Source organism: Struthio camelus, chromosome 7 (genome assembly GCF_040807025.1).
Source record: "Struthio camelus isolate bStrCam1 chromosome 7, bStrCam1.hap1, whole genome shotgun sequence".
NCBI classification, from domain to species: Eukaryota; Metazoa; Chordata; class Aves; order Struthioniformes; family Struthionidae; genus Struthio; species Struthio camelus.
The window spans coordinates 38,156,457-38,169,072 of record NC_090948.1 but is presented as its reverse complement, the minus strand read 5'-3'; the positions used below and the strand labels follow the sequence as shown (position 1 = coordinate 38,169,072).

General features: G+C 36.6%; 1 protein-coding gene across 13 annotated transcripts in view; it reads left to right on the top strand.

The window, feature by feature from the left end:
- CTNNA3 (catenin alpha 3) overlaps positions 1 to 12,616 on the top strand; it is a 571,770-nt gene that overhangs the window by 385,149 nt on the left and 174,005 nt on the right. For all 13 annotated transcript variants that reach the window (XM_009676053.2, XM_009676026.2, XM_009676018.2 and 10 more), the window contains one exon: positions 5,293 to 5,449. In XM_009676053.2, coding sequence (XP_009674348.2) covers positions 5,293 to 5,449 — 157 coding nt within the window. The remainder of the gene's footprint in view (positions 1 to 5,292; positions 5,450 to 12,616) is intronic.

The following is a 12,616-nucleotide window of genomic DNA, read 5'->3' as shown; positions in this document are numbered from 1 at the left end:
TTTCACTACGTTTAATTGCTGTAATACTAAGGCACAAAATAATTCCTTCTCGTAAGAGAGCACGTTCATATATATATACAGTAGGTACACAGGTCTAATGCTAAGAAACTTGAGTTAGTGTAAAGTTTGAGACCAGCATTCCCAATCATACATCGGATTTTGGAGGTGTTAGCTCTGCACATAAATTAGAGAACTTTGTGGGCACTTACACCTTTCAGGAACATGAACTTATTCCATGTTTCCACAAGTGGAAATGAGTAAATTATAAAATACGTTCCTCTTAATGGTCTCTGTTCTAGCTGCTGCAGCCTTCTAGTCATCACCAGCAATCAGTAACTTTCTCATTGATTCTTTTTTTTTTCTTTTCTTTTTTTTTGGCCTCTAATGCTTTAAGGGGAATGAAGAGCTAATAATCTCTGCAAGAGAAGATAGACTATTTTAAGTAGCCCTGGAAAGCGACTGCTTCCTTTACAGAATATTTTTTTCTAGAGAGCAGGGCCTAGATAGATGGATAAGCAGGTGAAAGGCGGACTAGGTTATCCTGTTAACAGTAGTTGTGCTTGCTAGATTTGCCTCCGACCAGTCATACTGGAATTATTACTGAAGTTTGAGTGTAATTGCATGTGAAAAATTCTCGCATAAGTTAACTGATTTTCATTTTAAGAGAATATTATTTTCCTCAGCTGTTACTTAGGCCCCGTTTAATTTCAGTTAATCAAAAAGACTGTAGTGTTGACAGCAAAGTCTAACTTTTACACCTGCTTTATCTTTACCATAGACTGACAGAATGGGATGCCAGTTTATGAGAAATACTGTCTTAACGGAAAACACCACAGAGCTGTCTCTTTAAACATAGCATTTGTGCTGTATTTTTATTTATGTATTCATTTCTTAACCATGTTAGCTAATATACTAAAGCGTGTGATTTTTTCCGGGTTATGCAGATCAGTCCTACGCGTTTCTGTCAAAATGACTGTAACAGCAGGGGGTTGCAGTCAGAATTTACTGCTGAGTGTTGAGAACCAGTAGCCGTGCATATTATATAAATATTAATCTCTGTTTGGATGTATCTCATGATTTTATAGTTGGAATGCTCTGCAAATCTATTGATAAACCTATGTACCAGTATTCAGATGTAGTACGGTTGATGTGAATGCAGATTTAAAGATCTACAAGCTAGACTCCGCTTTCCTACATATTGCGTTGTTTTAAGTGAGATCCACTTATTAAAAAGAGTCCCTCGTCAAAAACATTAAAACTTCATAACTAATATAGTTGAAAAATGCTATGAAAGTGTGTTCAAAATTAGGTGTTATATTTAAAATATTGTTCCTATTAAAGCGAGGTGCTGAATTAACTTTTTTGGGGATTAGATATGAGCTTTAACTGCAGTAGGAAAGCAAAATTAAAGCTAATTTCATGGGAAAAATAATATTTATGTTATAAAAATTAAAGATCCAGGCCTTTAGGTAGACACCAAAGCCAAAAGATGTTAAGCAGTAGTTAGAAGCTGTGCTCTCTTTTCTTCAGTGAACTAAAATATGCAGTAAGTAATTGGACGTACCTCCAGTGATGTGATCAAAAGAACCTAATTCCACAGGCCTAAACAGCATCTTCAAAAGGGTTGATTCGGCTCCAGCTTAGGCATCGTGGCCTTTGAACCTTGTTCTTCAGTGAGAAGAAACAAAAGATTGCTCTGGGCTGTTTGACCAGTATAGTCTATTCTCTAATTTTGTTTGTGTGCGTATCAAAAAGTTTTTCTCTTGGGAAAATGAAATCTTAAATTCGTGAGCTGCTTCCAGTTCTTTGCAGCCTGGACCCTCAAACTGTTTTGTGTGTCAAGAAAGAAAACAGCTTATGAATAACCTGAAGTTATTACGCTAAGGTTCTGTCATTTTCTTCTTGCACTTGACTTCAAGATAAATTATTTGGGTAAATAGATAAATGTAATAATAGGCAGAAGATAACAGAGGACTACGGCTTGATTTTCATGGTTTCTACACAGCGTTCTGTGTGTTCCTTTGTGTAATGACTGTAAAAAAAAAAAAAAAAAAAAAAAATCACACGCACAAAATTCAATTAGAAACAATTTTCAAATGCGATGTATTAAGTAACGATGAAGTGCTAGAGTCTAGCTTGTATGCAGTATCTTAGCTAGGCTTTTTTCCTTATTATTGAATTATATTATTCTTAGTACATTTAATATTTTAATATATAATGTATTTTTAATATAGTATATTATTAAATTCTTTAATTGCACATTCACTATTTATTTCACTGTTTATTAGGTCCCTTCCGTCCTTTAGTGTACGCAATGCACAGAACATCTATTAAGTGTTTTATGGTCTCTTCATTTTTCAGGGTGTGGCACCGTGTCTTATTTACAGCATATAATTAAAAGCCTTTTCTTTTTTTAAACAAGAAATACTACATTTCTTGTTAATGTTTCTTTAGAAATCGGGATTGTGCTCTCCCTGAGAGCATGCAGGCTGGAAAGGTGACTAGGTGAGACACAGGAAGCAGGGAGCCTGCTACATAGGTGTGGAGAGGGGAACTCTAGAGAGGGAGCAAAGGGCCTGCCCACCTGCAAGGTCTCAGGCCAAGCTTTCAAGGTAACGAAAAGAACATAAATTTCTTGAGGACCGGGAAGACAGTGTAGCGATTTATGTACCTGAGGAAGCCACTAAGTGTCTGGACTAGAAAGCCAAGCTGCAAAGAGGCAGTGAGATGATGATATTTGATTTCAGGTCCTTTTAATAAGGCGTCTCATCTAGAAGACCTACAGTTTTTATATTGGAGAAGTTACGGAGGAGTTACCTTCTGCATTTAATCAGAATTGTTGTTGTTGTTTTTTTAACTACATATTGTTTTCCAAATGTGGGTAGTTTAATAGCATGGGCTATTAGGTAGCTGTACGCGGGTCTTGGCTGTATATATGAAGGCAAAAATCTTAGTTAGGAAGACTAATGCGTTAGATTATAAAATTGGGGTGTTAATAATCTGGAAAATGGGGAGGACAAGAAATTCCATTTAGTTCGGTGTATTTTGTAATTTTGTGCATAACTTTGCATGTATTTTGTCAATATAGGAAGGTTCTGCTGTGTAGATTGCCACTAATTCAGTGGTAATTTTTAAGGGAGTGGGGCTCTCGATTGGTTACATTGGAGAAGACAGTTAAACAGTGTTTAAATATATTAATTATACTACATATAATTAAGTGTTCCCTTCCTGGTAACTCTATTCCTGATGTACCAAAATACATAGTAAGTCGTTCTGGTATGTTGGTATACTACTTGATGTTGGTGCTATTTTATGTAATAGATGACATATGTTAATAATACAGTCCTCGTTAGTTCGTCGGTTGCAGGGTGCTTGATACTTTAGGCATCTTGGGCAAATTTCTGTTTTCATATGTTAATAAATTTCAAGTAAAAGGAGAGCTTTTACCTACTGAAAACTGTTTTGTTTTCTTTTGGCCCCTTTTTTCATCGTTCCCTTCAATTAAAACATTCTTTTTGTGCTCTTCACAATGAACGTGACAAGTAGGTTGTTTTGATAATGGCTGGAGCTACTTTTTACATACTTGAAGGTTGTTACCCTGTTTCTCCTCAGCCTCCTTCCTTTTCTAGGCTAACTCCAAATTTTTCAGTCTTTTCTTACAGGTTATATTTTTAAGATCTCTGATGATGTTCTTGATGCTGTTCTCTCTTCAGTGGGAGAGAAAACTCTGTGACTTTCCAGAAGTGTGGGGTATTCCTCCTCAAACATTCCACAGACAGGGTATTCCTCTTCGAACCTTAATAGTGCAGAAGTAGAGCAAAATACTTGCCTCATGATTTGTTGGGCATTGCTTCTGTTTATGCATCCCAGACTGTTTTATCTGACTGTCCTGTATTGCGTTTGTCCTTATGGAACAAGATCTGGTTTTTGAGATGACATCTGCAGCTGGTGGAAAAATTCTTACCTTGTCCTTCAACGTGCCTGCATGTCCTCTTCCTTCTCCGACCACCTATTAAATTTAATGCGTTTATAGTCTGTTCTTCGTTATCCAAGTCACTGGTAAAAAAGACTCTTATCACAGAAGTGTTTTTGTGAAACCTTACGTGTGTACATTCCTTCATTATGAGAGGGAATTTGAATATTAATATTTGTCATTATTAAATTTTATTTCAGGTGCTCTGTAAGTTTGTGTGATAAGTACAAATACCAACCAAATAAAACTGATAACAAGTTGTATTTTTGATGCAGGGCAAGGTCAGGAGAATTGGCGTTAGTCAGTGTAAAGAAACATGAGTTAGGCTTAAGATGGAGGATTTCCCAGCTCTTCGTCTTTGGTGCAATGACTCAAGTACAGTGGAATGATACTAAAAGTATTTCATAACTGTATTCTGTCAGCACAGTTTTTATCTTTCTAACTTGTGATTTATTTGGTGATTTGACTTCTTGAAACCATTGATAAATAAAGAACATTGGAGGGGGGGGATTGGCGTGAAGTTAATATTCTGAGTGTACCTTGGAAACGTACTTATTTGGTTTATATAGTGTTTAGGAATAAAACATCAGCAAATAGCCATATTAGGGGAAAAAAAAAAACTTTAGCTAATTGGTTGTTGCAAGTGGTATCTCTTAAAAATAAATATTTTATGACCCGGTATCTCTATCTTAAATTGAGCTCTGCTGGAAGGGATGAAATCTACCCTCTTCATTTGAACATAGTTGCTATTTTTAGGCCTGACAGATCCAGAAATACCAGTCTGTTACTTTTATATAGGTGTAGGATGTGTTACGTCCCATGCCACTGATCCTAAGAGTTCTGTGGTGTGCTGGCAAAACCTGCTACTTCTGTGTTACAAAGGCTGATGACATCTCTCAGTAAAGATACTCCAAAATAGGCACTGTGGTGTCTGTTTTTGAGGAGTGTAAACTTAAAACTGAAGTGACCATATGCAGTACCTGTAAGTATACCTTATGTAAATAAAAACTTCTTGTGTTAATATCTTGAAACTGGAATAGCATGAATTCTCCAGTTGAAAATAAAAACACTGGGATTTTTGTTGCCTGTTCAGATAGTCATACTTTTTTTTTTTAATTTATGAAGCCAACAGGGAGATTAACCTAAGCAACATCTGACTAACGCTCCTGCTGTGAAAATGAAAACACTGCACAACCTTTTCTACCTAGAAAATAGAAATGCTGCTTTCTGATTTATAGTAAAAAGTAAAATTCTGCATTCTTTCAGAGAACATAAGTATTTAGGTGTTGCTGTTTTTTTTGTTTGTTTTTTGGATGCAGGTTATTAATGCTGCTTTAGCTCTTGCTGCCAGACCAAAAAGTCAAGTTGTGAAAAACAACATGGAGATGTATAGGAGTACGTGGGAGAATCACATCCATGTTCTTACCGAAGCTGTGGATGATATAACAAGCATTGATGATTTTCTTGCTGTTTCAGGTATGATAATTTTCAGGATCTTCTTCTGTATGCTTTGAAAACTTTTCAAAAGAGAGTTGTTTTCAATAGTAAACCAGTGGAAGATTAGTTAGCGTAAGGCTTTGTGAAGCTTTCATGTCTGAATAAAAGATGACTGTGTCCCAGCACAAGTAGGTATTTCTATTAAGGACAACTTTGGACGTGCATAGAAGTGATTTGAACAAACTGTTGTAGGTGCCCGAAGCAGAATCTCTCTTTTCCTTTGGGTACGTTTATCCAACCTCTCAGATTCATTTAGCTCTGCTTCCGAACTTTTCTCTGCAGCTGTGAGAGGTTTTTCCTTTTAGGAAAGGAAGTGCGCATCTATGTGTATACACTTAAAATGGGAGTTTCTCGCAATAACCTTTGACCCCTTTCTCTCCCCTGACCCTGCAAATGTCACATTCCTGCAAGTAGTTGAACACAGAGTTCCTTCAGCAGAGCCAGCTCTATAAAAGAGGTTGTAATATCATACTACCATGAACAGAAATTTTCTAGCGGTGCTTAGATTTTTGAGTTTGAGGGAGGAAAAAACAGTGATACAACGTGAGTTTTGTTAGGCACTTTGGCATTTCCGTGAGCTGTGCAGGCAGCAAGTATTTGAGCGTCCACAGTGATTCTGGACTTGTATATAGATTATTGAATATAAGTAAAATTTGGATCCACAGTAATTTGTGAAACACGATGAAATCACACAGGCTACTTTCTCAAGCAAAGATGTATTGAAAGACACCTCATAAACTGAACAGATGCACTGTAGCGTTCCAGAATTTTTGGAGTTATAAATACTTGTCAAGGAAAAAGCACTTTCAGATTCTTTCACTGAAGAGGCACTTAATATCAGTAAGCTATATTTACTGAAGCAGGAAGAGTCTTCAGGATTTAAACAGAAGATTAAAAGAATAGCTATTTACTACTTGCCCTTTAAAGACCAAGATGCTATATTTTCAGCTTCTCTTAAGTCAATGCAACATTGACAGGAAGGAAGAAATCTTCAATAAATGTTGCTTAACTTTTATGTTTCCTTATGGTTAGTGTGCCTTATGCTTGCCAGTCCTTCTCTGGAAGAGACCAGTGAGCTTAATTCCATTTGTTTGGGTTGTTTGGCTTATGTAGTAGTGCAGAACACAGACAGTTCTGCAGATGTCAGTAGTCTGAAAGCCTTGTAAAGTGAAGTCAGAATTAAGTCCGTTTTTCCAGATTCCTCTTTATTCATTAAACATGAAGATGGACTGTCAAAAGGGAGTTAGCTGGGATATTCATTCCTCTGCTTGTTTGTTTTCAAAAATGGCGTCTTCGCTATGGTAACTGGAAGCTGCTGGACTGCAGTCCCCATAAATGACTGGTGTTTTTTCTTGTGACTGGGACGTGGCTATTACAGTGCAAAAATTGTAAGCAGAGATGGCTGCTTCGGCCCTTTCTGGGTGAAAGACTAGTGATAAGACGTGTCTCTGGTGCCGCTTATTTGTGGCGAAAGTATAAGAAATGGTGAATGTTGGTATAGCTGGAAAAGAGAGCTGTTTACGGTGTTCTTTGAGAGTTCAACTTCACCAGTACGTGGCTTTAATTGTCATCTGATTTTATAGTCACCATAGCACCCTTTATATTGGCACCCAGTGGCTGATAGAAATGTCTGTAAAAAGTTTATCTCAGAAAATGGATAAAATACTAATTGAGCTGAGATTTCAGTGTGCAGAAACTCCTGCTAAACCGTATTTGGCTAGAATTTTCCTGTCACTTGTGTGAATTTGGTAACATTGCCAGTACATCTCATGTAATAAAGAAGTCTTTTGTATTTGGAAATACAGATTTGGAAATAATGCAATTTAAAATAAATGAACCTTATACACAGGACTTCACTTAATAAATAGCTAAATTATGATAAATAAATTTGGAGTGGTTTTCCAGTAAGACTACAGCTGCTAAGGGACAACTGATAGATTATAGTCTTGCAGCTGTCATATTTGTCACGTTTTTCACCATCATCATGATCTAGATTCAGCTACTCTTCAGCACAGCCTGTAAGTATTTGCTCGATGTTAAGGTTTTAAATCTCATTACTTTTCTGGCATGTAGACTAAGGCTTGAGATTTAAGTATGTGCTTTAGAACTTTGTCGAATAGGGATAGATCTGAACATGCTACGAGGGGCCCACAGCTCAGTTCTCCCCTTGAGCTCTGGCACGTTACAGGGTTTTAATCATCGCCATGTTTAGCTAGCTGCTTAAATGAGAAATACCCTTGCTCTTTCTGTGACCGCTTGCTGTTCCCTCTGCTAAATGTCATATAACGTAACCCCTTCCTTGGATGAGTGTTCCACAAAGTAATGGAGAATTTCTGCCCTATCTGCTTATGAAACAAAAGTACACGCCCTTAGGTCATATACCTTAGGTATCCAGCCGTTAATTAAATCTTTCTAGATGTATGGACATAAATTTAGGTCCAAAGTTGAATGTTTATATAGTCATCTCTCTTTCCAGCCCATACGCAACAAATTTTTTCTTAACGGGAAAAAGCGGTGGTCATTTTGTGGGAGAAATGATTTTACTGCGTGTATTGAAGGTAGTATATTTGCAGTGTGGAATCTGATTAGGTTTTCTTTTTCCTCAGGAGTAAGCTGGAGAGCATTTGCTCGAAAGTTAACCTGCCTACTGCTGGATATAGATTGTGGTTCTGCCTCAGAGCATGAAAGTTCTCCTTGCTTTACTTGTTGAGTTGGTATACCTAACAACTGGTTTAGGCCTGAACCTAGCACAATGTACTGCGAAATAGAGCAGTTCATTCTTTAAGCTGTTCTCCTACATATATCTGAGAACAGAAAAGCATAACAGGTTTTTCCTATGCAGGTTAGCGTTTTATGGAACCAGATTCTGAACCCTACTCTTCCCTATAGGATCCAAGAAGTTGCAGATGTTTCCTGTAAGACTGATACTGCTATTCCTACAAATAATACTAGATCTGTTAACGAAGGGGAAAAAACAAGTCAATTTTCTAAGTTGCTACTGGATTAAATACATAAATCTCTTTACCCCACTCTGAAATCTCCTGAGTTTTAAAATTCATCTTTTGAATTCATTGAACTAAGCATATATTTTTAACTACGGACCTGTGATTTATTTAAATTGTATATTTCAGATATTTCTCAGAATTCCCTTAGCTAGAAGAATAAAAATCGGGAATTCCTTTAATAATTTGGGGAAAATTGTATGGCAATTAGTCACTGGGCAAATAGTCTTTCCAGAGTAAACTTGTATTTTCGGTGCATTTTATGTTACGTGGTTCATTATAGTTGGATGATTCACTATTTCTTATGGTGAGTAAAAGCAGAAACTCCACTAGCAGTGATATGTAGGGCTACGTATCATGAGGTCCAAAAGGGTAAACACTCCTATACCTGTTCTAAACCATCTGTAGAGTATCTTTTGTAGGCTTTGGCAGGGTTCCTTGGCACATGTTAATTTGATTAATGTTTAACTTCAAGTGTCATGCTTGTTCTTATGTGGAGGGTAAGTAGATGCTTCCTAATGAGCGTGCCACCTATTTGCTTTGGGAAGGTTTTTATTGGCTCATGTGTATAGAATTAATTATTAAGATGCTTGCAGTAAGGAAAGGCGCAAGCTGCTCAGTCTGTCCTTCAGTGTATTAGCACTGTTACTTTGTTCTGAGAGAGTAAAACGTTCATGTGCTGCTCTGTCTAAATAGAAAAGTTAAATGTGTAACAGAAGGTAGCGTCCAGCTCTCTGGGAATTTACTTGGTAATTAGGAAAGATAGTTTAGGTTGAGCGTTAAGATTAGCTTTTCTACAGAAAATGACAACGTGAGCACATTTGAAAATTTTGATTAATAAAATACTTTATTTCAAATTGATATCATGCTGTATTAGTGCGTCAGGTGTACACGTTTGTTTGAAATGGCTGAGTTCTGTGGCTTGACTGTATCTTCTTGGATGTGGCATTTTCTCTTTAACGGGAGGGCCAACATACAGGTAAATAGCATTTGTGTATCATGGGAGGTTTCATTTGGCTTAGAGCTGGGCTAAGTGGTTTAAGTGAGATCGCACAATGCCTGAAGCCAGGCCTCTATCTAGGGCCATTTAAAGGCAAAGTGTCCCCCCCCCCCCCCCCAACAAAGTAGTTTATTTTGAATCAGTATTTTTATGCAGCATGCTCACCTTCTGTAAAAACAGAAATGAAAGTAAAAGTTTAATGTGCCTAGAGCCAACAGAAAAACTCCCGTTTACTTTCTGGGCACTTTCATTCATAATAATTAGACTATAAAAATAACCATGCACATAGCAGGTACTGAAAAATTCTGATACACTTCAGAAGACACAACGTAAAGTAAGACTTGAACAGTACCTAAAAAACTACATCAAGAGTAATATTACTCTATATTGCAGCCAATATAACTGAGAGGAAAATATGACCTATCATATGCCTCATACACATAGAAAACTGTTCAGACAGTTTTAACTACTTCTGTTACGTGATAGTTGCAGCACTGCCGTTTATGTTCTGCAACAACACTTACAGTCTCTGAGCAGAGGATTCCTGTTTATTAGTATTCCTCTTTCATAAAAAAGTAGTCAACTGAAAATCACACTGAACAAACAGCGACCTTCCTTCATTTAGGTCATACTTTTTTCATATTATTTGAGGTCAATTCGAAGTGAAGCCTTTGGACTTTTAGTGAGGAAAAGAATCTCAAACCACATCCGTCTTTCACGTTTTCTTGAGCATCCTGGAAACTTCTGCTTATTCAAACAGAACGTCTGTAATAGAAGCAAGGTACTGATCATTCTGGAGCTGTTTCATGATTAATTTGTTTGGTGTCAGTGTTTGATACCTAGTGTTAATATCATATCCAGAAAATCTAGGGCACTTTAAATATTGCAAATAACCCTTTTCTAGTAACTTTGGTGATTCAGGATTCTGAATCACCCAACAGAATTACCTAGTTAGAGAATTTATTTTCGATTGCATCTCTGATTGATAGAAAAGTTTGAGCTATCAATAAATATGAAATGTACTTTCCAAACCTCATGAGAGTTGGGAATGCATGTTATAAGTTATACGTTTTGTATTCCCTTTTCACACAGTGTAACCTGGGCCTTGGATTGCAAATCTTTTTCTAATAACGTTATTAACGTGAAATCTTGTGGATTACTGCTGATTTGGAGGGTTAATTGGCTTTCTTTTATGAATGTCCACATGACACACACAGCTAAGATGTTAAGATACAGTCCGACTCCCGTTAAAGCCACTGGAAAAGTTTTCTTGAGAGCTCAGTAGCAATTGGATTGATCCCTTCGTTTCTTGAATCCAGGATGTTATGTTTTTCTCTTGATATAAGCCAAATAAGGAAGCTTATAGCTGAGAGGATGAGGAGGAACTTAGCTTTCTGTGAAAACATCTCCTTGTGATTCTTTGTAAGCCAGTTGTGGGGTTGCTGAAATAAAACATAGGCATACAGGAAAATTCTGTCTTTCCAGTTGTGATGCAAGTCCTTCGCTGTTGTAGTACGGAGGAGAGGAGAATTCTTTGGCCGATCTTGAAAGTAAAAATGTTGTTGAGTGTTTAAAAAAGCATATAGTAGAATAACATTCATTGTATGAGCTAATAATTCTGTTCTTGTTTTCTTGAGTGTATTGATCTCTCCTCTTCCGTTTTACCTATCCTCATGAAGTTGGAGGGTTTTTTTTGTTCAGTTCTTTTATTCTTTAAAAGATATTAGTTTGTGTATGATACTCGGTTTGAAGGAGAACTAACAGTCCAAAACACAAAAGAGATGAATGGGGTCTTCACAAGTGAAAAAGAGGTCTGATGCCGAATGACCTGATTAAATGAAGGACTCTCTTTGTAGAGGAAAGCAAGAGCTATTGTATTTAAAAAAAGTCATTTTGATTATGAGACATTATAAATGATGATACCATTGTTCATAGCTCTGCTGTGATGCACCTCCTAAGAACAGAGAATCACTCTCAGCCTTCCAGTTTTTGTATAATTAATTTATACAAAGAAAAATGTGGGTATTAATCTTTATAACTCACTGACATAAAGGTAAAAAACACTGGCATCCATTTATCATGATAATACGAAGTTTTTAGATTGAAATGAGTGAATTGAAACATGCTAGTGCTTCTCACGCATGATTTTCCAAGAGACTAGTCTTGATATGCTTGTAATTTAGTTTCTGTTAGTGGATCAAAAATTTTCTTCTCAACTCTGTTCTTGTAAACCAGCTATTCAATCTCTCCTTTGTAATGAAGTTACGCTAAAAGCATAGTTTGTGGTGTTCCTTTTCTCCTGCTGATTCTTTTGGGTTATTTTAATATCCTGTATTGCAAATTGTATGCATTAGCTTTTTATGTATAGATGGAAGAAATTGAAATGTCAGTATTTCTTTGATTTGTATGAAAGATGAGGATGGCATCCTGATGATGGCATGTAATTACAGTCACTGGAAAATATTCAGTTATTAGTTGTTTGAAAGTTATTACCTGTTTGAAAACAAGAGGTGAGCTAAATATTTTAGTCTTAAGAGTTACCTCAACTTCTACAAGTATTTTAAGAAAGAAAAGTGTCAGAAATGTTTGTATATTTAAAAAAAAATTCTCAGGGCATGTGGTTTTGCTCTCTGTCGTCTTCTCAAAGAGTTGGAATTGCAGACCCCCACGTTGCTTCTCTGTGCTTCTGTCAGTGGCTTTGCCCAAGCTCTGATTATTTCGTCTACTGAACCTCCTCTTCAGCTTTTCATACTTTGGATCTCTGAGTTGCTTGTGCCAAATTAGTAATATCACTATTCTAGCCAGATTCAGACCCATTAAATCCTTTTCTATTAGCTCCTCTTGTTCTAAATCCAAAGTATCCTGTTTTTGTTTTATGGAAATGCCTCCTAGTTCATTTTAGTTCATTTCTTTTCTCATCCTTCCTTATGTATGATTAAATCTTCATGTGCCGTACACAAACGACACATTCCCTTCCCGACTGTATTCTCTGTGCGATGGTGTCTTAACTCTCTCCTCTTTCAAATATCTCCTTACAATGCAGGTAGTTCAAAGTGTGCTTCAGCTCTTGTCATCTCCTTGCTGCTGTAAATTGCTAAGTGAAAAAGTCTTTTTTTTCTTTTTTTGTAAATATAATACCCATTA